The sequence below is a fragment of the Mustelus asterias genome, chromosome 6, assembly GCF_964213995.1.
Source record: "Mustelus asterias chromosome 6, sMusAst1.hap1.1, whole genome shotgun sequence".
NCBI lineage: Eukaryota > Metazoa > Chordata > Chondrichthyes > Carcharhiniformes > Triakidae > Mustelus > Mustelus asterias.
The window spans coordinates 45,040,070-45,066,337 of NC_135806.1; the positions used below are offsets into that span (position 1 = coordinate 45,040,070).

The 26,268-nt window shown below is 43.3% G+C and overlaps 1 protein-coding gene across 1 annotated transcript in view; it reads right to left on the reverse strand.

Annotated features, from left to right (window-relative positions):
* The window catches only part of LOC144494654 (sodium/potassium/calcium exchanger 2-like), a 285,657-nt gene that overhangs the window by 33,621 nt on the left and 225,768 nt on the right, over positions 1-26,268 (reverse strand). The window contains exons 5-7 of the mRNA XM_078213857.1: positions 24,939-25,037; positions 17,109-17,212; positions 16,741-16,743 (exon numbers count right to left, since the gene is read on the reverse strand). Coding sequence (XP_078069983.1) covers positions 16,741-16,743; positions 17,109-17,212; positions 24,939-25,037 — 206 coding nt within the window. The remainder of the gene's footprint in view (positions 1-16,740; positions 16,744-17,108; positions 17,213-24,938; positions 25,038-26,268) is intronic.

Genomic DNA, 26,268 nt, shown 5'->3' on the forward strand with positions numbered 1-26,268 from the left:
TTGTATATTAAGCCTAAGGCCTACATCTTGAAACCAGGAGGCACTTTGGCCATCCATGGGTGACAAAGATGGCAGCAGCTGCAACGTCAATGGGGCAGAAAATCTACTGACCCTATTTTGAGGCTGCTTATTTGTATAGAAGACCAGTGATTTGAGAAGGAGCTGTAAAATCCAGATCACAGTTTGCCACTTACCCTTCCCAAAGCTCCTGGTTTTCTCCCAAGCTCCAGACACAGCAGCCGGAATTTTACTGCCACGCCCGCCCCAGAATCGGAGCGGACGTGGCTCACAGAACAGAATTCTCCGTTGGCCTCGGTCGGAATTTTACGAGCCTCATCCAAGCGAGGTTGTAAAATACCGGCCAGGTCATTCTCTGTCAGCCTCTTCCTGCACCAAACTGGCACACAAATGTCCCAAGCCCACTCAGTGTTTTCTGAAGTTAAGGAACGTTTTTGGGCTCACCGCCCACCTTGTGCAATGTGGCAAAATTGCTCCTGCGGACCCAGGGCTGTCCCGTCAGTGCTTTCGGGCTGAGTTGTCTGCTTTTTACAGTCACCAGTGCGGCTTGGAGTAAGAGGGAGCTTGCAACTCCAAATGTGACTCCCTGATGGGGGTTACGAACCACAGTTTGGAAACCACTATCATAGGCCCTGAATGGCTGAAGGCAGAGATACCATCAATGGAATGAAGGATACAAGGGATGTACAAGAGACCAGAATTGAAGTGGTGCAGAGTTTTCCATCGGCCTTAGAAGGTTACAGTAATAGGTATGGGTGACATCATAGAGGAATTTCAACACAAGAATGGGAATTCAAAATCTGAAGTACTGATGGATGGGGAGCCAGTTTGGATAAGTGAGTATGGGCTGATGGACCAGTGGTTAATACAGATCAAGACAAAACCTGTGGCCCTAAAGATATTCCAGCTGAGGTCTTCAAAACTGTTGGACTTCTGCTCATATTAAGATTCCATGTTTTCGTTCTATGGACATACATCCCCATCCCACTCATTACTGACTTCAAGAACTTGACAATTGTAACTATCTTCAAGAAAGGAGAAAAATCATGCTGCGGAACCTTGAGAGTTATTTCCCCCTTGTCCATAGCAAGGAAAATCTTAACACATGTTTCTCCTGAATCGATTACTTTCTGTGGCTGAGGCAATTCTCAGGAAACACAGCATAGCTTTAGGTCTTCCATATGAACGTCTGACATGGTCTTTGTTGCCAGACAAATCTAAGAAAAATGTCGAGTACACTGCCAGGAAATCTCTATTGCATCCAGTGACCTGACCAAACAATTTCATTCAGATGCGGCAGATTGTGCTCCAAATATTTGGATGTCCAAGAAACCTGCTCACAATTCTGCAATTGCTTCACGAAGATAGCTGCAACTGTATCGAGTGAAGGATTTGAAACAGATAGCTTAGAAATCCAAATCAGGATCACGCAGAGCTGTGTTATAGCCCCTATCTATTATAATCTATGTGACAGTGGCTATCCACTTCATCAAAGAGGATCTGCTGATAGTACTAAATAACATCTAGATGGAAAACTCTTTAACTTCAGTCGTCTTTGTGCCAAAACTGAACACCATAAATCTACACGGTGTACTGTTTGTGCATGACTGCAATGTCATGGCCCACACTGCACCAGATTTGCAAGCTATTCTTGATCTCTTCAACTCTGCATACAAGAAACTCAATCTGCCCTTGAAGGTTGCCAAAGCAAAACTCATATCAACCCACACTAGTCAGCCAAATATTGCATTCCCATATATGTTGAAGGAGAGCATACTGAGCACTTTTCATACCTTGACAGCCACCTCTCTGGATCTCCTCATCATTGATGAGCAGATCCAACATTGGATCATCTGTTCCAGTTCAGCCTTCTATAAACTATAATAGCAAGTGTTTAGTAACATAGACCTCTGCAAGTCAACAGAAATCCTGGCATGCGGAGCAGTTGACATCGCCACGGAGACCTGGGCAGTGGCAGAGCTTCTGTTGCATCCTCCAGGTTCAATGGGAGGACCATCAAGAGTGCCCTTCTTGATGCCAGTTCAACAAACATTCAGGAAAAACTTGAAAGGACCAGTTAGTGTGTCTGGATGGCTGAAAACCCTGTCCCCTGCTAAGTCCTGTTTTCGCAGCCTCAAAGTCCAAAATCCAAATCCAAAGACAAAGCTTCAAAGACATTCTGAAGCTCTCAATGAAACATAGCAGCATTGACCTTAGTGACCTGGCGGAGCTTGCTACCAATCGTTTAGAATGACTAAAACCTATTCACCAAGCTGCAACATTCTTTGAGTCACAACATCTTAATGATGAGGTGAAGTGAGAGTCCTTGTCATTACGGGAACATTTGATCAAGTGTGGCTTCAAAAAGCACCAGCAAAACTGCAGTCAATGGGAATCTGGGAGAAAAGCTCTGCTGGTTGGATTCATATCTGACAAAAAGAAGGTAGTTGTGGTGGTTGGAGGTCAATCATCTCAGTTCCAGGGCACCACTGATAGATGTTGCTCAGGCCCTGCCATCTTCAGCTGCTTCATCAAAACCTTCCTTCCATCATAAGGTCAGAAGTGGGGAAATTTGCCGATGATTGCACAATGTTCAGCACCATTCGTGACTCCTCAGATACTGAAGCAGTTCATGTCCGAATGCTGCAAGACCTGGACAATATTCAGGCTTGGGTTGACAATTAGCAAGTAATATTCGTGCCACACGAGTGCCAGGCAATACCATCCCCAACAAGAGAGAATCTAACCATCGCTCCTTGACATTCAGTGGCATTATTATCATTGAATCCCTACAAACAACATCCAGGACATTATCATTGACCAGAAACTGAACTGGACCAGCCATATAAATACTGTGGCTACCAGGGCAGGTTAGAAGTCAAGATTCCTGCAGCGAGTAACTCACCTCCTGACTCCTCAAAGCCTATCCACTATCTACAAGGCACAAGTCAGCAGTGTGATGGAATACTCTCCACTTGTCTGGATGGGTGCAGCTCCTGAGCCTTGGAAGAAGCTTGACATCATGCAGGCCAAAGCAGCCCATTCGTCCGGCTCTCCACCACAAAAAACATTCATTCCCTCCACCAATGCAGTGGCAGCAGTGTGTACCAAGATGTCATCTTCGAATAGAGGGACAGCGGACGTCAACAATGATTACGCTTTCACCATCAATACCCAGTAGCTATCCAAAAAAGGAACATATTAATCTGGCTGATTGAAATGAGGCTCTGAGAATTGTTTTGTCAATTGGGGTGGTTAGTTAAAATGCTCTATTAAGAAAGCATTTAATACAAGGCGGAAAATGCAGTGTAGCAATCATTCTAGTAAATCTTGGATTACCACTGCTAACATACCACAATCAGTGGTAAATACATAATACCATTAGTGTGTAGAAGACAAACAGCCAAATGCCATTATGGCAGCAGAGTGAAAGTACATTAGAGTAAATACCATCATTACAAATCAGCAGATCTGCAATTGCACAGCAATCAAATGTTGCAAGGGTAGTATGAATTGAATAACTGGTTGGAAATAATGTGAAAGGATAGTCCAAATAAACTCCTCGCCTCTAAATTACTTCTGTTAAAACCACAGCCAGGAAAGCTTTTCAGAAATCTGCTAATGTAGATTTCCTTCTAATTTTAGACTGACTGTGCTCATCTAATCTTTGACAGAGCTTGTTCATATAAATATTCCTCACATAAATTAGTCTGAGGGAGTTAATCCAAGGCAAAAGGCTATTTATAGCGCAACTTCAAAACTGGCACTGCTTATTTTGACTGAGTATGCAAGCTGAATTATTCGGAAAGCTGATTATCATTTTCTCAGATAAAAAATTCAAATAAATGTAGTGATTATACTCAAGGGCAAATAAAGCACTTAATCTCAACTTACACTGACACCTCATCATAATAAACTTAACTTTTTTTCAATATTAATGTATTATTTACGCAGTAGCTTTTTCAAAGACAAATTTCTGGGGACGAAATTTGATCGTGCCCTGATAACAGGAGCAAAATGGTCATCACTCTCACCCTGCGAATGGTCATCACTCACCCTGCAAATGGTCATCACTCACCCTGCAAATGGTCATCACTCACCCTGCAAATGGTCATCACTCACCCTGCAAATGGTCATCACTCACCCTGCAAATGGTCATCACTCACCCTGCAAATGGTCATCACTCACCCTGCAAATGGTCATCACTCACCCTGCAAATGGTCATCACTCACCCTGCAAATGGTCATCACTCACCCTGCAAATGGTCATCACTCACCCTGCAAATGGTCATCACTCACCCTGCAAATGGTCATCACTCACCCTGCAAATGGTCATCACTCACCCTGCAAATGGTCATCACTCACCCTGCAAATGGTCATCACTCACCCTGCAAATGGTCATCACTCACCCTGCAAATGGTCATCACTCACCCTGCAAATGGTCATCACTCACCCTGCAAATGGTCATCACTCACCCTGCAAATGGTCATCACTCACCCTGCAAATGGTCATCACTCACCCTGCAAATGGTCATCACTCACCCTGCAAATGGTCATCACTCACCCTGCAAATGGTCATCACTCACCCTGCAAATGGTCATCACTCACCCTGCAAATGGTCATCACTCACCCTGCAAATGGTCATCACTCACCCTGCAAATGGTCATCACTCACCCTGCAAATGGTCATCACTCACCCTGCAAATGGTCATCACTCACCCTGCAAATGGTCATCACTCACCCTGCAAATGGTCATCACTCACCCTGCAAATGGTCATCACTCACCCTGCAAATGGTCATCACTCACCCTGCAAATGGTCATCACTCACCCTGCAAATGGTCATCACTCACCCTGCAAATGGTCATCACTCACCCTGCAAATGGTCATCACTCACCCTGCAAATGGTCATCACTCACCCTGCAAATGGTCATCACTCACCCTGCAAATGGTCATCACTCACCCTGCAAATGGTCATCACTCACCCTGCAAATGGTCATCACTCACCCTGCAAATGGTCATCACTCACCCTGCAAATGGTCATCACTCACCCTGCAAATGGTCATCACTCACCCTGCAAATGGTCATCACTCACCCTGCAAATGGTCATCACTCACCCTGCAAATGGTCATCACTCACCCTGCAAATGGTCATCACTCACCCTGCAAATGGTCATCACTCACCCTGCAAATGGTCATCACTCACCCTGCAAATGGTCATCACTCACCCTGCAAATGGTCATCACTCACCCTGCAAATGGTCATCACTCACCCTGCAAATGGTCATCACTCACCCTGCAAATGGTCATCACTCACCCTGCAAATGGTCATCACTCACCCTGCAAATGGTCATCACTCACCCTGCAAATGGTCATCACTCACCCTGCAAATGGTCATCACTCACCCTGCAAATGGTCATCACTCACCCTGCAAATGGTCATCACTCACCCTGCAAATGGTCATCACTCACCCTGCAAATGGTCATCACTCACCCTGCAAATGGTCATCACTCTCACCCTGCGTGCCAGAAGAGGGCCAAGGACTGTCCAAGAATGAATCCAGTGAGCCACCAAGTGTCAATCAGCCTCGCTGATGCAGCCTGCCAGCCCAGGCCTTAAAGCTTCAGCAGGCTCAGTCACCAACAGCTGGGCACACCACAAGGGGAAGGGGCTGAAGAAGTCAGGAGAGGTGCAGACATGGGCTGACAGTGGCTCACAGTAGTAATGTTTGATTTGATTTATTGTCATATGTATTAGTATACAGTGAAAAGCATTGTTTCTTGCGTGCTATACAGAGAAAGCATACCATTCATAGAGAAGGAAAGGAGAGTGCAGAATGTAGTGTTACAGTCATAGCTATGGTGTAGAGAAAGATCAACTTAATGCAAGGTAGGTCCATTCAAAAGTCTGATGGTAGCAGGGAAGAAGCTGTTCTTGAGTTGGTTGGTACGTGACTTCAGACTTTTGTACCTTTTTCCCGAAGGAAGAAGGTGGAAGAGAGAATGTCCGAAGTGCGTGGGGTCCTTAATTATGCTGGCTGCTTTTCCAAGGTAGCGGGAAAGCTCGACAGAGAAACAGCGCTACTGCTCCCCCCGACTCTACCTGCAGACAAGATTTAAAAGAAAATGCTTGTGTGTTGTTTTTTCCCCAGCAGCTTCAAAAACTGCTATAGAGCCTGGAAAACTACTTGGTACTTATGCCTTGGAAGACAACAAAAGCAAAGCAGGTAGAGTTAGGGACAGAGAGGAAAACTAACATGACGTTTCGGCTGCACTCAAGAGCCTGGGGGGGCTAGGGTAGCCAGGAATACAAAGAAACTGTCTAGTGGAGGCTGACAAGTGTTCAGCAAAAGGAGAGAAAAATTCTACAAGGAGGGCAAACAATTTGATGAAATAAAATATGTGAAATGAATGTAATTGACTTGGGATACAACAGCCTCGCTACACCATTGGCAAGCTTCCAGAACTCCATACCACTATCTTCTCTTGAATTTTTAAAAATTCATTTGTGGGATATGGGCATCGCTGGCTGGCCAGCATTTATTGCCCATCCCTTGAGAGGCTGGTGGTGAGCTGTCTTCTTGAAATGCTGCAGTAGTGATTGATACAACTGAATGGCTTGCTAGGCCATTTTAGAGGGCAGTTGAGAGTTACTGTTGTGGCTCTGGAGTCACATGTAGGCCAGACCAGGTAAGGAAGGCAGATTTCCTTCCCTAAAAGGACATTAGTGAACTAGATGAGTCATTCCGACAATTGACAATGGTTTCATGGTCATCAGTAGATTCTTATTTCCAGGTTTTTAAAAATTGAATTCAAATTCTGCCATCTGCCATGGCAGGGTTCGAATGCAGATCACAGAACATTAGCTGAGTTTCTGGATTAATAGTCTAGCAATAATAACACTAGGCCATCGCCTTCCCTGCCACCCCTATCTCAAGTGTCCCATCACTGGATTCAGAGGTCCCCCAGAGTCTTTTTCCACCTAGTTTTTTCCAGCCATGCTCTCTGCCTACCTGTTCTATTCCTTCGATTAGGGTCGCTGATGTTTTCCCATTGCACCGTCAGAAGTTAACTTGTCAGACAATTCCACACTGGCCTCTGGGATTTTCCCCAAAGCTCACATTGCTTGGCTGTCTCTATCCCTGCCTTAAAATATCTCCCAAGGCACATTTCTTCACCTATACTTTTGGCTCTCTACCTCCCTCCTAAATTCCTCCATTTCCTGCTTGGTATCCACTACTCCTCTATTTTTATACGAGTACTTGTAACTTGCATACTAATCGGAAAATTACGAGTGTGTCAAACAAAGCAACGTGATCAAAGATTTTCATGAAGAATAGCAAATGGAAAAATAATCAGGCAAACTGCAACTTTGATTTCTTTGATAACTCAACCAAGAATTCCAATTGGTGATAGAAATAGAAAGAAACAGAGAGTTTGCAGCACGGAGAGAAGCTATGTGGTTGTTCTTGTCTTTCCCAGCCAAAGACAAGCTAACCAGCCTAATCCCATTTCTGCCACCCACTGGACAAAAAGATTTCTCAATTCCTCTTTAAGCCTTTTCCCAATTAGTTTCAATCTGTGCTCCATCGTCATTGACCTCTCTAAGAGAAAATGTCCTTCCTATCCACTCTGTCGAGGCCCCTCCATTTTTCTATACTTCAGTTAAATCTTCCCTCAGCCCCCTTTGCTCCAAATAAGCTCAGCCCTTCTAATTGTTGCTCATAGCTAAAGTCCATTACTGGCAACGTGACCTCCTTTATCCTCTTGCATGATCACATCCTTCCTGTAATAGAAACATAGAAACCCTACAGTGCAGAAGGAGGCCATTCGGCCCATCGAGTCTGCACCGACCACAATCCCACCCAGGCCCTACCCCCACATATTTTACCCGCTAATCCCTCTAACCTACGCATCCCAGGACTCTAAGGGACAATTTTTAACCTGGCCAATCAACCTAACCTGCACATCTTTGGACTGTGGGAGGAAACCGGAGCGCCCAGAGGAAACCCACGCAGACACGAGGAGAATGTGCAAACTCCACACAGACAGTGACCCGAGCCGGGAATCGAACCCGGGACCCTGGAGCTGTGAAGCAGCAGTGCTAACCACTGTGCTACCGTGCCGCCGAATTCTCCAGCTGTTCACACCAGTTGGATCCCAATGACAGTGGCGGGACCAGACGATCCCATTGCCAGCAAACAGCACACTGCCTCCCACCCCTAGAAACATGCTGCAGGGAGGTCAGAGAATCCCCCCACCACCGCGGTGACCAGTATCTACTCAATATTGTGGCAATGGCCTAATTAGTGCTTTATACAGTTCTAGCATTATACTTCCTGATCCTATATTTATGCAGCGCTTAAGGACGATATTCCATATGCTTTTCACCCACCCATCCAGACCTTTAGGGATCTGTCGACACACACTCCAAATATCACTCTATCCTAACATTTATTGGGTATTCTCTTACCCTGTTTCTGCTCCCCAAATGCACAGGCAGAATTCCATTAACCACTTTTCTGTCCACCTGACCAGCCAATTGACATCTTCCTGCAGTCTACAGCTCTCTTCCTCTCTATCAGTTAATATGGAGCAGGGTGTGGATACATTGACAAATCGGAGGAAACCCCGTTAAGTGGACAGGGATCTTATACCATCTTAAAATTTGGGACCATTTTTGTCTGCAAGTTACAGGGACCCAATTTAACCCCAAGCATACAAACCATAAACATGTTTCATACAGAATGCATTTGTAATTTTGTTTTATTTAGTGCGCAGGAGACATTGTTTCCACCTGCTCTGCCTCAATGCCTATTACAAACCCAGCTGGTCGATCACTCTTGGTACATCCTTGCATATGTTTAACAAAGTGGTTAAAAAACTATAATGAGAAATATGCGGAAGTAGGAAGCTGTACCTTGATGGAGAACTATTTGTTTTTCAAATGGGATAAATGTTTTGAAAGTAAATAGCTATTGAAGCAAGAATCAAACATCAAGGAACGTTGTTTTCTGCGTAAAATCATAATCTAAATATAATGTTTTCAAGGTAATATTTTAATTAGTAACAAAGTGAAATTTCATCAAAGCAATAAATAAAAGAACATTGATCTGGTTATGTGAGGGAGATGGGAAAATAACTATTTCCCCATGCTATACACCATCAAAACAAGGGGCAATTTTCACTGATAGTGGATCATATGTCCTTTATAGAATCTGTCTAATTTTAATTCCTTTCACAAATAATACTCCTTAAACAACAAAAAAACAAGGTTTGGGGTTTCCCAGCATGCTCCTTTGTCCATGTAGTTGTCGATGCAGCAAGGTCATCGTGCTTTTATCTGAAGCTGTCAAGCACACCTGTCAACTGTGCAGACACTCCACTTACAATCATTACAGATGAGGAGCAGAAAGATACTTCAGTGTGCTGGGATGGCAACATCCTTAAAGCAATTGTTAAATTTATAATCATCCTGTGTGATTAAAATGAATACGTGAAGGTCAAGCCAAAGGACTCCAAAAAGCTTGAGTAGACAGAAAACCAGCCTGGAAATTCAATTATTCCACAGTGGTTTTAGAAGCATGAAATAGCTGCCAAAGCATCCCTTATTGTGGGCAGCTTTTGCACATATTGGGAGGAGGCACGAGGCTATAAACATGAATCGGGAGCAGCGAAGGAGCCCGACCCTGCTCTACCTGTCAGGACATCCAGTTGAGAGATCCCTGAGGCAGCCATCTGAGAGCACCCCTCTGGGAGGGTTATAGGGTAAGAAGTCTCACAACACCAGGTTAAAGTCCAACAGGTTTATTTGGTAGCAAATACCATAAGCTTTCGGAGCACTGCTCCGAACCTCCGGACTGCTCTGAACATCTTCATGCACAGGTTCGAACCAGACTTCTTCACCACACAGGACCTTCAACCGATGCTATACACTAGATACATCGATGATATTTTCTTCCTTTGGAGTCATGGTGAGCAATCACTGAAACAATTATATGATGACATCAACAAGTTCCATCTCACCATAGACTACTCTCCGGAATCGGTTGCATTCTTGGACACACGCATCTCCATTAAGGACGGTCACCTCAGCACCTCACTGTACCACAAGCCCACGGACAACCTCATGATGCTCCACTTCTCCAGCTTCCACCCTAAACACGTTAAAGAAGCCATCCCCTATGGACAAGCCCTCTGAATACACAGGATCTGCTCGGATGAGGAGGATCGCAACAGACACCTCCAGACGCTGAAAGATGCCCTCATAAGAACAGGATATGGCGCTCGACTCATCGATCAACAGTTCCGACGCGCCACAGCGAAAAACCGCACCGACCTCCTCAGAAGACAAACACGGGACACGGTGGGCAGAGTACCCTTCGTCATCCAGTACTTCCCCGGAGCGGAGAAGCTACGGCATCTCCTCCGGAGCCTTCAACATGTCATTGATGAAGACGAACATCTCGCCAAGGCCATCCCCACACCCCCACTTTTTGCCTTCAAACAACCGCACAACCTCAAACAGACCATTGTCCGCAGCAAACTACCCAGCCTTCAGGAGAACAGTGACCACGACACCACACAACCCTGCCACAGCAACCTCTGCAAGACGTGCCGGATCATCGACACGGATGCCATCATCTCACGTGAGAACACCATCTACCAGGTACACAGTACCTACTCTTGCAACTCGGCCAACATTGTCTACCTGATACACTGCAGGAAAGGATGTCCCGAGGCATGGTACATTGGGGAAACCATGCAGACGCTACGACAACAGATGAATGAACACCACTCGACAATCACCAGGCAAGACTGTTCTCTTCCTGTGGGGGAGCACTTCAACAGTCACGGGCATTCAGCCGTGGATCTTCAGGTAAGCGTTCTCCAAGGCGGCCTTCATGACACACGACAGCGCAGAGTCGCTGAGCAGAAACTGATAGCCAAGTTCCGCACACATGAGGACGGCCTAAACCGGGATGTTGGATTTATGTCACATTTTCAGTAACCCCCACAGCTTGCCTCCTGGACTTGCAGAATCTCACTAGCTGTTCTGTCTGGAGACAATACACATCTCTTTAACCTGTGTTTAATGTTCCCTCCACCCACATTGTCTGTACCTTTAAGACCTGGCTGGCTGTAGGATTCGCATTCTAATCAGTATTCTGCAACTTGATTTTGTGTCTCTGTGCCCTGTTTGAGAGCAGATTTCCACTCCATCTGACGAAGGAGCAGCGCTCCGAAAGCTTATGGTATTTGTTACCAAATAAACCTGTTGGACTTTAACCTGGTGTTGTGAGACTTCTTACTGTGTTCACCCCAGTCCAACGCCGGCATCTCCACATCAGGTTTATAGGGTGCAGGCTCTCACCAGCAGATGTCAGTGCTGCCAGTCTTGGAGGGAGAACGTGAGAGCGCCTTCAGCTTGAGGACTGAAGCAGGGGCTTGGCCCACAGTGGTGGTGGGGGCCTATCTATTCTTGAGCAGTTCCCGCAGCTTGCTCAATCAGCTGACAAATGGTCACACGGGGTGCTGGGGGGGAATTGACTCAACCTGCATTTCTCAGAAATTCCTCCTTATCCCACCTTATAGCCTGCCTCTGTGGGACCAAGAAGATTCTGCCTATTTTGTACCAGAAATGCACAGACCGCCTGCCATTTTGGTATAAACATCAAAAGCAGTCCAGGGTATACACATGTAACAAGCTATTCGCAGTTTCTATATGCAGATAAGGAGCCTAGCTAATCCTTGTTTAATATCTCCTTTACCAAAACGTTTTGCCCAAGAATAGCCGGCGTAACATGCAGCCTAAACGGGAATCCGTAAACAGGTGGCTGCAGATTACCACAGAGGGGGAAAGTTTCAGTAAATGTACTTGACTATGGAGCCCTTGAGCTCCACATTCATACCGAGTGGCTGTTGACTGCCGCTCAGCCCTCCCGTCAACCGCCACACTCCTTCCTCCCACCCAACCCCACCATTTAACTTCCATCTCCTGGCCTTGCCACTCACCTGGTTGTCCAGCATCCCCCATAATTGTAGAATCCCTACAGCGCAGAAGGAGGCCATTCAGCCCATTGAGCCTGCACCAACAACAATCCCACCCAGGTCCTATCCCCATAACACCGCCCGCCGCCCCCCCCCCCCCCAATCTGCCTGATACCAAGGGGTAATTTACCATAGCACATCTTTGGATTGTGGGAGGAAACTCATGCAGACGAGGAGAAAGTGAAAACTCCACACAGACACTGACCCAGGGCCAGAATTGAACCTGAGCCCTGGTGCTGTGAGGCAGCAGTGCTAACCAATGTGCCACCAGTCCGCCTTTAACTTCTGCACTCACCCCTGACCCACCAAGATCTAGCAAGCCCACCCCATAGTCTAATATTCTTTGCAGAATAGCTGCCAGGAAACACCAGTTGCTGGTCTGAAGGCCAAAGGTACTGTATTTGATACAGAACTAAAAATGCTACATTAATAATGATAAATATGTACATATCCTGATGACCCAATTAAGTCAGATTTCTATTGTTTATCAATTACTGAAAAACATTGTTTTCTTCTTCTTAGGTTGTTCCTAAGGTTTGAGGATGACACTTGCACAATGGTTTGATGGGTTCAGGCTTGGCTTTTTACAGACTTTGACACATGCAGTGACACATGGATTGGGTAGATGAGTCGTTTGGACACAGTGTCTAATGCCTCGACTTTGACTCTGCTTGTTGCCAATGAAGTCTCTCAATCTGCTTGGTGCCTTCCCGAATAAACCTTCTCCATTTCACTGTCCACAAGCCAGGATGTCCCATAAATTGGTGGGGATGTTCAACCTCTTCAGGGATTCTTTGGGGACAGCCTTAAGGCATTTTTGCTGATCATCTCCTGCTGTGACAGAGATTCAAGCAGAGCAGTTGCTTTGTGAGTTGAATGTCACCTATATGAATGACAAGTTTACCCATTGGAGCTAGTTTTGATTGATGGTCACTTTGATGCTTGGCATGTTGACTTGGGAGAGGACGCTTGGTCTGCCTTTCTCGCCACTGGATTTGGAGGATCTTGTGAAGGTGGCACTTTTCCAGCTCTTTGAGGTACCTGCTGTAGGTTTTCCAAGTTTTCAAAGCATTCAGAAGCACAGAGATCTTAGTTGCCTCATAAATCATGACCATAGTTGCGAGCTTGAAATCCTGGTCCTTAAATAATCTTTACCTCGGTTAGCTGAAGGCTGAGCTTGCACATTGGAGGACCTTGGATGATGGATTTTGTTATCTATGCCTACCTTTATCATGAGAAGGCTCCCAAGATATGGAAAAAGATCCACAATTCCCAGGATCTCACTGTTGCTTAGAGCTCTTGAGAGCACAGCTTTGTCCCACTGAGGGGCTGCAGTCCCACTCTCAGCTCATTTAGCTTGCCCTCAGAGGTTCACTCCTGCCCCCCAGAAAATCCAGCCCATTGTCTTTCTATTTCTGGAACCTCGGCTTGAATCTGGACACAACTGTTGAGGGTGCAAATTTATTTTTTCTAATTGAAATTAGAACATTGAATATTATTGAATTTCTCACAACTGAGCCAAATGAACAATACACAAAGAGATCATCATGGTGGCTGGTATGACAAGTGCAAACATTCAACAGAGAGCACTGCTATGCAGACTACATTGATTCCCTGGGAATAAACGGCACCTTAGGCCGTTACCTGTGTGTGTAAGAATGTTGCATGGGCAGCGGAGATAGCAGTCCACAACTCTACCCACCAAAACCCTTCCTCCAACCTGCTTCAGTAGGACTGAATTCCAATCTCAAACTGAGAAGAATAAGATTTGCTGTAGGGACTGAGGAGGATTCCATTTGCATCTAACAAGGAGAATCTTCCATCTTGTGCTGACATCTCACACAGCACCTCTAGCCTCGCTGTTCCAGTACAGCTACAACACTGGCATTTATGCCACATAGAAAATTGCCCGGGTATGTCTTGTCCATTAAATGTAGGATGTAATCCAATCCAGCCCATTATAGCTCCCTTGGTCTACTCTCACCAGCAAAGTGATACAAAAGAGATCAACAGTGCTTTCAAGCAGCACTTAGCAATCATTTGCTCACCAATGCTCAGTGTGAGGGCTGCCAGGACCACTCAGCTCCAGACCACATACAGCCTTGGTACAAATATATGCACTGAGAGCAGAATTCTCAGTGAAATGGGAGTGACGGTCCTTGACATCAAGATAGCATTTTAACTTAAGTGTTCCATCAAGAAGTCCCATTACATCTAGAAATAGTAGCTGGAGTCATACTCAGCACAAAAGAAGATAGTTCTGATGGTTTGAGGCTGAGGACATTGCTTCAAGGCTTCTTCAGAACAATATCCAAGGCTCAACTACTCTCAGTTGCATCATCAATAATGTTTCCTCCATCATGAAGTCAAATTGTGAATGCTTAAAGCATTCAGTTGCATCCACAACTCCTCAGGTACTGAAGTAGGCACTGTCTGCATGCAACAAGACCTAGACAACATTCAGGCTTGGGCAGGTTTGTGGAAAATAACATTTGTGCAACTCAAGGTGATAGACAATGAACAAGTCCCACAAGATTGAATCTTGACACCTTCTTCTGACATTCAATGGAGTTAGTATAATTGAATCTCTCACGTTTACCATCCTGGGGTTTATCATTGACCAGAAACTTAACTGGACTAGCCACATAAACAATGCAGCTACAAAAGCAAGTAGGAGGCTGGGTATTCTGCAGTGAGTGACTCACCTCCTGACTCCCAACTCACCATCTACAAGACAAAAGTCATGATGTTGTGGAATCGTCTGCATTTGTTTGCAGGATGCAACTTCAGCAAGGTATTCAACAGCATCCAGGATATAAACAGGACTCTGGATTGACATTCCAACCAGCACCTTAAAACATTCACTTCACCGTGCGTATACCTTCTACAAGGTGCACCGCAGCAACTCATCCGAACTTCTGAAATCCATAATTTCGACCATCTTGAAGATTAAAGGGCAGCAGGTGCATGGGAACACAATTATATCCAACTTTTCCTCCAAGTTTCACACCATCCTGACCTTGATACACATTGTCATTCCTTAATTGTGGTTGGGTGGAAATCCTGGAACTCCTTATTGCTGGACTACAGCAGTACAAGGCAGCAGTTCATCACCACCTTCTAAAAAGGCAACTAAGAACATGCTGAATTTTCCCAGGTCCCAAGAATGAATACGAAATATTCTGACTTGAATTATATATCAAAAAAAAATGTTGGCCAAATTGGGCCCACTCTCAGTATGCAACGTTTAACTATGCAGTGCATTTGAAAACACTGTGGCCTGAATTTTACGCTCCTATCCAAGCAGAGTTTGGAAGGGTGGGTGAGGTGGGGTTTGGGTGGGTGGAGAGCATGAAATTGCATGGGCAGGATTCTCTCCAGAATCCCCTCTGCCCCGACCTGGAAGTAATTTTACAGTGGGGAAGGCAGGATCTCAGAAGGGAAATCTTCCCTTAATGGCCACTTAAGGGTCTTTTCCCACCAAGCCTCAATTTTTATAATGGTGCGTGCCGGATAGATCAAAGGGGGGCAAGGAAATAGAAAAATTTATCATCCTCAACCTCGGATGCGAAGGTAGGGCAGCTCCATCAAAAGCAGAAGCCACCCTGACTGGGGTCACTCTTCCCTCAAGGACGGGACACCACCCGACAATTCCCCCCCACTCCCGACCTATTCACTGATACTCCAATTGCCCCACTTGTGATCTGCGTGACTGCTCACAAAACAACAGTGACTAAACTTTACTGGCTTACTCTACAAAGGACATCAAAACTGCTGCTGGCAAAAGAATAATTCGACAAAGAGAAATAAAAAAAGGGAAAATTTTTAAAATGATAAAATCTCATGCTTCACCATTTTTCCCAAATGGCCTTTTCTGCAGTGAAAAAATGCTAAGATAATTTAAATCAATATCTGTTATCATTAAGGCTGTAATAGCTTGCAATTCAACAAAACTCTTAATCAGTTGCCTAGGCAACACCAATGACAAGCAGCAAGATATCTCAAATTAGAAGGCCATTTTTGGTATTAATAATGAAGTTATTTTTGTACCGTATTTCAACAAGTACTGGTCTAATTCAATCTATTGCGATGAAGTGTGCTTTAGGATTGTCTTCAACGGGTAAGTTGCAAGAGCCTTATTTATCTTTGTCAAATCACCTCTATAATCAGGAAGTTACATCTATGTGGGTGACGTTAGACAGTTTTAACAATATAGATGCTGCCATACCTGCAAAGGATGGACTAAATAATTGTTTTTGTAATTCCATAGGATAATTATCCTGATCATAGGAAGCCTAGCCTGTGCTCTGGCCAATGTGATGGCTATTTCATATCAGCAGTGTTTGACATAACCAGGAAAGTGGAACGCTGGAATCAATAAATGGCTATTTTTCATTATTATAAAATATACTCTACTGGGCATCAGCAAAAGATCTCATTCATGGAACTATGTTTTAATCACCACAGAACAGCTGCAGCATACTCACAAAAAAACAGACACACAAAACCAAATTGGCACAGCATTGCAACTAAGTCTGGCTCAATGATTGGTCAGTTCTATTCATACATTGTGGGTGGGATTTCCTGACCCTGTAGCACATTTTCCAGTGGCAGAGGCGGCCCGTCATTGGCCAGCGACGGGATCTTCCAGGCCAGCCACTGTCAACTCTGTTGTTCACACCCTCTATCGATGGGGGGAGGGGAGGCTGGTACCTCGCTGGTGGGAACGGCTGGAAAATCCCACCCGATGTCTGTTTTGTTGTAGTGTAAATGTTTCCAAACAAAAAGCTTGATTACTAACCATTGGCAATTTATTTTACAAGTTGCTTAATTTGTCAATGAAATTGCTATTGCTCAACCTCCCACAACTCCCCCCCCCGCCCCCCCCCCTCACCACCATCACCACCCCCATAGCAACAATAATAGCAATTCAAGTGGTTCCTGTTCCAATCTCAACCTTGCTTTGTGCAGGTGCTCAGGTACAACTTCTGCCTTTTTGGAAACCCCAAATGCTTTGTCATACAACACATACCTGCCCTGCTGTAACCTCTGCTCCATTGGGCAGGCTTCCGTTCTGCACTGTTGTGGGAGGATCCTTTGGAGGTGTCACTTCAACTTCGACATTAGCTGTATTTGGCAGCTCTGCTTTATCTGAATGAAGGAGTGCAGAACAAAGAAGAGAATGGTATTGAGGAGCACCAACCATGGGAAGGAAACTGCAAAACCTTCAGTAGTTGTTTCATAAAAAATGAAAATACTTAATTTCCACAAAAAATACTTTATCTGCTGATAAGTTTCCATTGATGTATTTCCATTAAGTAAACTTACTTCGCAATACCATAAATTGATTGTAACATTTAGAAAGAAAACTGGTTAAATATATTTCACATAAACCAACTTTCATGCTGTATTTATGTTAGATGGAGAGTTGTCCAAGAATCGTTTTCTTTCATATATCAACTCCAACAGGTTTGCAGGAGTAAGCAGCAATAACAGGTGGGCATAGGCAGTGTGCATGCCCAATTACACTAATAACTCACCATCGTACCCCCTACCCCCGATATTCAACTACCAACCACCCATTTTTCAGGGACATAAATGGTAATCAGCACACACAAGCATATTTATAAGTAAGTGTAACCCGAGTTCATGCTTGCACAGTGTTTTTTGTTCAGGGGATACTGTATGTTAATATTGGCATACATTATTGTTGCTTTAAAACTTACCTAACCTCCCCCCACCCAATCTTGCCCTCTGTATGAATCACAGGGCAAGACATGAAACTGAGATTTAATGGCTGGAACTTAAAATTCATGCAGATGTATATTAAAAATTCAAATACAATAACAAAAAATGAAATTCAATATCTGATAATTTTCTTTAAAAAAAAACTTGCTTTCTTATACATTTCCTCTCCTTCCCCCATTGCATTCAGCAAAATGACCTTCACTTCTTCTCTTGTTGCACAACAATCCCTCGTCAACAGACCGAGCAGATGGTTTGATGCTGGGGCATCAACAGCTGCACTGGCATAACATCCCTCACATAAAAGGCAACCAACTCAGGGCATTTAACAAGGATAATAGCTAATGCCAAGCAGGAAGCGAAGGTTGGTTAGGAAGTTGATGAAAGGATGAAACAAATGCAAATGTTTTCTACCTGATGGATTAGAATGTGCAGTACGACTCACATGCCAACTTGCCTTTGTCTTCAGTGCTAAATTGTCTGAGCTCCAATTGGAACACCACACTCGGGTATCAGCCAAGTTGGCAAACATGCCCTACCACAAAACCACAGATACTATCAGCTGGCCACTTCAGAAATTGAAATTTAAATGTAAAACGGACTTTCAGTATCTCAAAATATTATTAGACTTCCAAGATTAAATAAAAGTGATTTATTTCCATACAAGAACCCACTGCTGACCTGCTCGCTTTTACTGTCATATTAAAATGATTAGTGTGATTATCATAGATTCTTACAGCACAGATGATGGCCAATCGGCCCAGGATGCTATTTCAACTTATCAAAAGACTTATTCCCATCAATCCCCAAACTCCACAGCTGCCTTTTCCCCCAGAAGCTTGAAAATGTTGAAATATGTATCCAATTCCAGTTTAAAATTACCTTTGAGCTGAGGAAGGAATTTGGTAATGTGCTGAAAATTCTCAGTTTGTTTTATTGAGAACACAATCCTTCTTTACTTGTTTAAAAATTATTTCAAAGTTAATTTTTTCCCCAAATAGACTCCTGTTTTTTTTAAAAGAAAGGATTCTTTTTGGAGTAATTCATTCAGAGGAAGCCACAACATACATTAATATGTGATTACTGCCACTTTTCCTGTTGGGCAGTTAAATAACTATGGCTATACTAACCCAGAGATGAGCACTGCTCAAAGATTGAATAAATGCTATTCATATTTAGTAAGTATTGACATACAAACTGGGTTTTCAAACACTGTTAAATTAGAAAGTGGGCTTTAATGTCTCACTAATCATCCTCCCATTTTACATTATTCAATTCAATTAAATGTTCTTACTTTGATGCTGAATGAAATGCAAATTCATCTAATTCCATTACTTCAATACTATTAGGCAGTGACTCTAGTCAAGGACAATGCAAATAACATTACATAGCTGCGCATTATTTACTTGGGGTCGCTTTATATTACTTTTCTCAAACCTACCCATAATGAACAGAATGTAAAACTATGGTGATATGCAATGCTCAGCTTTTGCTACTACATGTCCAACCTATATCTGTAATGATTGTGTTTATGGCCAAGGCCATTTTCTCCCTCTGATATGATTGAAGTGTGATCCTTAAATTACTGGCATCAGTATTCAGGCGACATCTTTGATAATTTCAGATAACAGACTTTACCGAGGAAATGTTGATGAAGGAGTTACTTCTTGGGCAGCGTAGCAGCATCGGAGCATCTAAAACAGATCTGCTACACCACTCATTTCCCGATTTGTGCCGTGTCAGATAAAGACATGTCGCAGTGTTTCATGAAATTCAGAACTGTTCATTAGACTTTTTCCTGCACCATTCAGCTTGAAATGTTCGTGCCGTTAGAAGTGAGTGTTGATAATGATGTCGTGAGAGCAATGGGGCATCTGGGACCTCAGGGGCCAGAATTATGTCCCCTAAACAAAGATTTAAGCATTGAGAAAGAAACAACGTGGCAGGTGGGTGAATTAGATTTAAATTAGGAAGAAGAGAATTAGAAGGAAAAGACTGAAAAAGGAGAGAAGAGATGCAAACATCTGAAATTTGACTTTTAAAAAATCTCCAGCAATTTACTACCAGAAGGGATGAGAATCTATACTTTTAATTGGGCCAAAAGGTTAATTGGCATTAATAATCATGTGACAAAAATAGGGCTTGGGCAATTAATTAGTGGCCTTCACATTCTATGGTGCATTTAGTAAGTAGTTAATATGCAATTCCAACAAGTTCTTTAAAGAAAAATGGGCCATGCGAAGCAAATGGAGGAAAAGGGTAAATCAACTAGCAAGTTCCAGAAATTTGCAAGCCATGTCTTATTTCTTCATCCACTGAAATTTCTGGTCGATTTGTACATTAATAATGGCACACATCATTAACATCACACTGATTTTCTGGCAAGGTCAGAACTTAAAAGACAACACAGAAAAAAAACTGGAGGCAGGGTGGTGAAATACCTCCTAAAAGCATATACAAAATTGATGTTTCGATGCAAATAAAAACTGATCCCAAATAAAAGAAAAGCTTATTTGCCAGAGATGTGAAATTTAAAAACTGAACGTTTGAAATTATACTGCAGGATTATAAGCGGTGATTTGAACTTCCTTTAACCATCCGATGGAGTACTGGAGTAATGGGTGGCATGGTGGCACAATGGTTAGCACTGCTGCCTCATAGCACCAGGTACGCAGGTTCAATTCTGGCCTTGGGAGTTTGCACGTTCTCCCCGTGTCTGTGTGGGTTTCCTCTGGGTGCTCCGGTTTCCACCCACAGTCCAAACGATTTGCAGGTTGGGTGGATTAGCCATGATAAATTGTCCCTTAGTGTCCAAAGATGTTTAAGTTAGGTGGATTAGCTATAGTAAATGTGTGGGGTTATGGAATAGGGTGAGGGAAAGGCCCAGGATAAGGTACTCAGTCAGAGAGAGTCGGTGCAGACTTGATGGGCCGAATGACCTCCCTTGCACTGTAGGGATTCTATGATACTGGAGTTAAAAATCAAGGTGGCTGATACACTGCCTGTTTAACTTTTGCAGCTATTTTTACTCATGCCATCTGTTTGGTGGCCTCAAACTATGCAAACTGTTGTCCTATAACAAAATGAAGGGTCTTGGTGCAATTTTGCACTCAATAAAATATCGTGCTCACAAAAGACCTGAAAAAAAAGTTTAGAATTTGTTTATGGGCCTAGGATGAATCGGAGTGCTCCAGAAAAATAAAATGAGAAGATTAAAGCTTGGGTTTCAACCCCGCAAATTTGCATTCTCCTGCATCTTAATGCAAACCAGGTGGGCCATCTATGATTGCAGCAAGTCAGAGGCACTGAGCAGCAGAACGCTCCTTTGGGAAAACAGCTCGACAGCGGCATGTTAATCTGGCCTGCTTTCAGACTATCCCAGGACTGGTGCTGGAGGGATCACACTAGCTAGCCCCACATACAATCAACCAGCTGCCTGATACCTAGAATCTCCCCCATGGTGCACAGGTACTCCAGAGTTCCTATGATGCCACAGAAAGGATTTTCTGAAGAACATGTTCATTGTTTGCTCTTACTCCATGATAACGGTGGCACGATGGCACAGTGGTTAGCACTGCTGCCTCACAACAACCAGGGACCTAGGTTCAATTCTTGGCTTGGGTCATTGTCTGTGTGGAGTTTTGCATATTCTCCCCGTGTCTGCGTAGGTTTCCTTCAGGTGCTCCGGTTTCCTCCCACAGTCCATGGATTCGCCATGATAAATTGCCCCTCAGTGTCAGGGGTATTAGCTAGGGTAAATGCATGGGGTTATGGGGATAGGGCCTGGGTGGGATTGTGGTCGGTGCAGACTCGATGGGCTGAATGGCCTCCTTCTGCACTGTAGGGATTCTATGATATTATATGTAGAATGGAGTTTTGTCATCTGACATTTTATTTGCTCACACTATGATTCTTTTGGATCGTATCTGGGTAAATCTGGCTGGCAAAGTTTAGTAAACTTAACTGCATGAAAGGTCTGTGTCAAAAGGAGTTGATAAAATTAATCTGGGGTACTTTAGTCCAATTCAATTTTTTTGTACTTCATATCCCTCATAATGGCAGACCAACTTTTTCCCCAAACCAGAAACAAATTACAAAACAGTGCATTCTGCACACAATCTAACAGTTATAAGACCATAAGAAATAGGAGCGGAAGTAAGGCCATTCGGCCCATCGAGTCCACTCCACCATTCAATCATGGTTGATTTCAACTCCATTTACCCGCTCTCTCCCCATAGCCCTTAATTCCTCGAGAAATCAAGAATTTATCAATTTCTGTCTTGAAGACGCTCAATGTCTCGGCCTCCACAGCCCTCTGTGGCAATGAATTCCACAGACCTACCACTCTCTGGCTGAAGAAATTTCTCCTCATCTCTGTTCTAAAGTGACTCCCTTTTATTCTAAGGCTGTGCCCCCGCGTCCTAGTCTCCCCTGCTAATGGAAACAACTTCCCTACGTCCATCCTATCTAAGCCGTTCATTATCTTGTAAGTCTCTATCAGATCTCCCCTCAACCTCCTAAACTCCAATGAATATAATCCCACGATCCTCAGACGTTCATTGTATGTCAGGCCTACCATTCCTGGGATCATCGTGTGAATCTCCGCTGGACCCGCTCCAGTGCCAGTATGTCCTTCCTGAGGTGTGGGGCCCAAAATTGCGCTCAGTACTCCAAATGGGGCCTAACCAGTGCTTTATAAAGCCTCAGAAGTACATCCCTGCTTTTGTATTCCAAGCCTCTTGAGATAAATGACAACATTACATTTGCTTTCTTAATTACGGACTCAACCTGCAAGTTTACCTTTATTATTAAACTGTTGTGATATTAGAAGCAAACCAGTAATTCTTGACAATAGGCATAGCGCTATGGGATGTGGTTAAAAGGGCAGCCGATTTAGTCATGTCAAAAAGGAGTAATTTAGAGGAATATTAAATTGGATATTGTCAAAGGCAAATATAAAATTTCACCTCAAGCCATAAAACCTTATTTTTATTTTCTTACTATCCCTGTAGTTGCATGCAATACCTTCTCTATCATAGGACAAAATGTAATATCACTCTGTGATCAACCTGCTATTGGACACAATTGAGTGCAGCATGGTGCACAGCAATGTGTGTCATTTTCCAATCTATTCAGGTAACTTTCTTTTATTGTCAAACGCCCAACGAAAATGGAATAGATCCTTCAAAGAGCTGGAACAGACATGGTGGCTCACCTTCTTATGTGCTATAAAAATACAAGTTGTTTTTTCACTATATAATCCTACCAATGATGGCTGAAGTCAGGATTCAAAGTTGGCTTGGCCAAGTTAGAAATTTAATGAGATGTTATTGTCATTGCTACGTCTTGCTTCTCAGACAGCATTGTTTCCATTGAACAAACATATTCCACTGTACAGGCTCGTAATTAGATTTCTGAGATCAGGGCCACTCCTGGAGTAGGCAGTGGAGCACCATGTAGACAGCTCTGCCCCCATTCGTCTTCTGGCTGCAGACAATTAAATATTGGGGCAGGCTCCTGCAGGGACTCGCACTGAATCTCACTCCAAAGATGTGCAGGTTAGGTTGATTGGCCATGCCAAACTGGCCCTAGTGTCAGGGGGATTAGCAGGGCAAATGTGTGGGGTTATGAGGTAGGATCGTGGTTGGCACAGACACGATGGGCCGAATGGCCTCCTTCTGCACTGTAGGGATTCTATGATAGGGCAGAGATTGCCTTGGACCTTAATGCAGAACAATGACTGAGGCAACCTCCATACTGCTCGTGAAACATCCACATTATCTGAAACAGTTGCAGCAGCCTTTTGGTCCACTGTAATCCATTTCTCAGTAATACCTCGGACAAATAGCTTTTACATCCAATGCAGTAGTGATGCAAATAGAGGGAAATGTTTATATTTCCCACAATTCTTCTATCCACTGGGTATAAAAACAGGAACGGAGGGATGGAGTGCGGTGCTAGGAGGAAGCATGCCCTGTGAGGTGTGGGGATGAGGCAGAGGGTGCTCCCAAGAAACGTTGTACCCTCGGTCACCCAAGAGCTGCCAAAAAAAGAGGTTGAGAGCAGCTGGCAAATCCATATTAATGTCTTGAAATATCAAAATTCTAAATTGTATTTCCATACATAATGATAATTGTAACAAAAACTTCTGCTGGAACTATCACCGCAAGAAAGGTTCATAAAGCAAATGAAGTATGCTAGTTTTAAAGATGAATTGGAGCTTATTTTAATATGAAATAGTCTGTATCTATTTATAATCTGCCTCCAAATATATTATTTTTCAAATATGGAACAAAGTACTGCTCTAAGAGAAATCCAGATGGAAAGGAAACAGGATAGAAAATGATTGTGGAGCTTAGCTAGAGAAAATATAAAATGGTCCATGTTGTACTTTGCCACAGTATAATGTGCGAGATGATCCAAGTGAGGTGTTTAAAATAATGGAGATTCCCTCCAGTAAGGGAATTTAGGAGATGAAAAAGCAATCAAAATTTGAACTGAGCTCTTGAAAAGCAAGTTCTCAAACAAAGTGTGGACATGCTCCCCAGGAGAGAATAGATTAAAAATCATTTGAAGCATTGAAATAGGGAAATAACATTAACAGATCTTGACAAATGGCAGAGAATTGTGATTAAAAATAGATGCAGGCATGGCTAACAAAATGGTGGAACAGGCTTGGTGGATGAAATGGTTCTTTGGTTTCTAAGTCAGGATGCAATGCTGTATAATTTACAATCCTGACTTTAAACCTAATCTCCAAAGCCAGCAAAGATTACACTTTTTTTATTTTGGCTCTGAAATACTTTTGAAGGACATTTACTTGTTCAAGTACGCAACCAAACAATAATTTTAAACGCAGATCAATAAACAATTTGTAAAATGACAGTTAGTATATCTCCGTATTCTGATTTGGTGAGACATCTCAAGTAGAACGAGGAGAAAAATCATGATTACAAGGAGAAAAATCATGATTACAAGGATCTCATGCACACTTGAACAGAATTGCAAAAGCACTCGTAGTGAAAACAAAAGGGTTTGAATGAATAGTGATAATGTTCTAGAAAACAGAATATGGACATCTAAATATTCATTGTGCCACATTACTTAATTTTGTAAACTCAAACATAGTTACCTGCATGATTAGTAGTCACATTGTGTTTCTCGCCATCATCAACTTGACATTTGTTTTTGGCCAGTTTGTGAAGAATTGATGCTCTGTGACGGAATTTACCTGGGAAGAAAATAGAGGATACGTTGTTGCGTTTATTTTTTCCCTCTTAAATCTGAAACACCATAATTGAACAAGGAACCATAAACTGATCCATTTTTAATCAGCACTTGACAATTTGTGCAACTGGATGATTAATATTCTAAGAGACCACAGTAGGGGAAACTTTAACTCTCCCTGGTCTGTGGGAAAGTAGTGGGGAGCAATTCAATCAGTGCAGATCCATTCTGGTCAATTTTCCATTTTAATATGTTTAAGTATATGGTACTGGCTGAGACAGGAGTCTCAACTTATTATCAAGATCCCTTGTGAACATGGGACCCACACTGCACTCTACTCCACTCCACTCGAGTGGGGCACCTGGTTGGGCTGTCATGCAGCTTCTGGTAAGTCTGCTGATCACTCCAATCAGCTTCCCGGCACATGTTAAATTCAGCCCAAGTATATTTCTGGGTAACACCTTAGCAGCATAATGCTTGTATGAATTATAAGATCTACAGAGACTGATGTGCTGGCAACAAATTGACAGAATGCAGCTGCTTTTCAAAAGAAACACACAGGATTTTCAAATCACTTGCAGAATTTTCGCTATTTGCTTATCATCGGAATGTATGCATACAAATGACAGATTTGATGACATGATGGATGAAAAGACAAATCACTCCAAAATCCATTTACAAAGTTGACATTTGATCACATGGACATTCCCATTTTACCTAGAACAGAATAGGAAGCAAGACAGTAGGACATTTTTAAAAAAATGAAGCCGGAATTGAACTTAAAAACATTAAACCATAAAAAGCTCTTGCAACATTTACTATGCAAAATGTCACCGAGGATGGCAGCAATGTCACCAATATTGTACTCCTACCAAACACCAGCTCAGCTCCAAAATTTGATGGCTCACAGTTTCAGTGTTTGGAAATTGGTTACAGCTGTAAAAACACACCATTTACTGGGTAATATTCAAGATGATGCATTCTGGGGTTTCATTTTTTGATACATAGTTACGCAATCTTAAAAGAGTGAGCCGACTCAGAAAGAGCCATCCACATTTTCATTCTGCTGGTTGATGTGACAGAGGAAGGAATGATCAGTTATGGAGATCAATGCCCAACTTTCACCAGACTTGGCATAGGTTTGAACCATATGCCAGGACTTGTATATCAAAGTCTGAAGGCCATAAAGGAGGAGCACTGTACTGAAGTATTAGCCAATACAACGGATTCAAGTC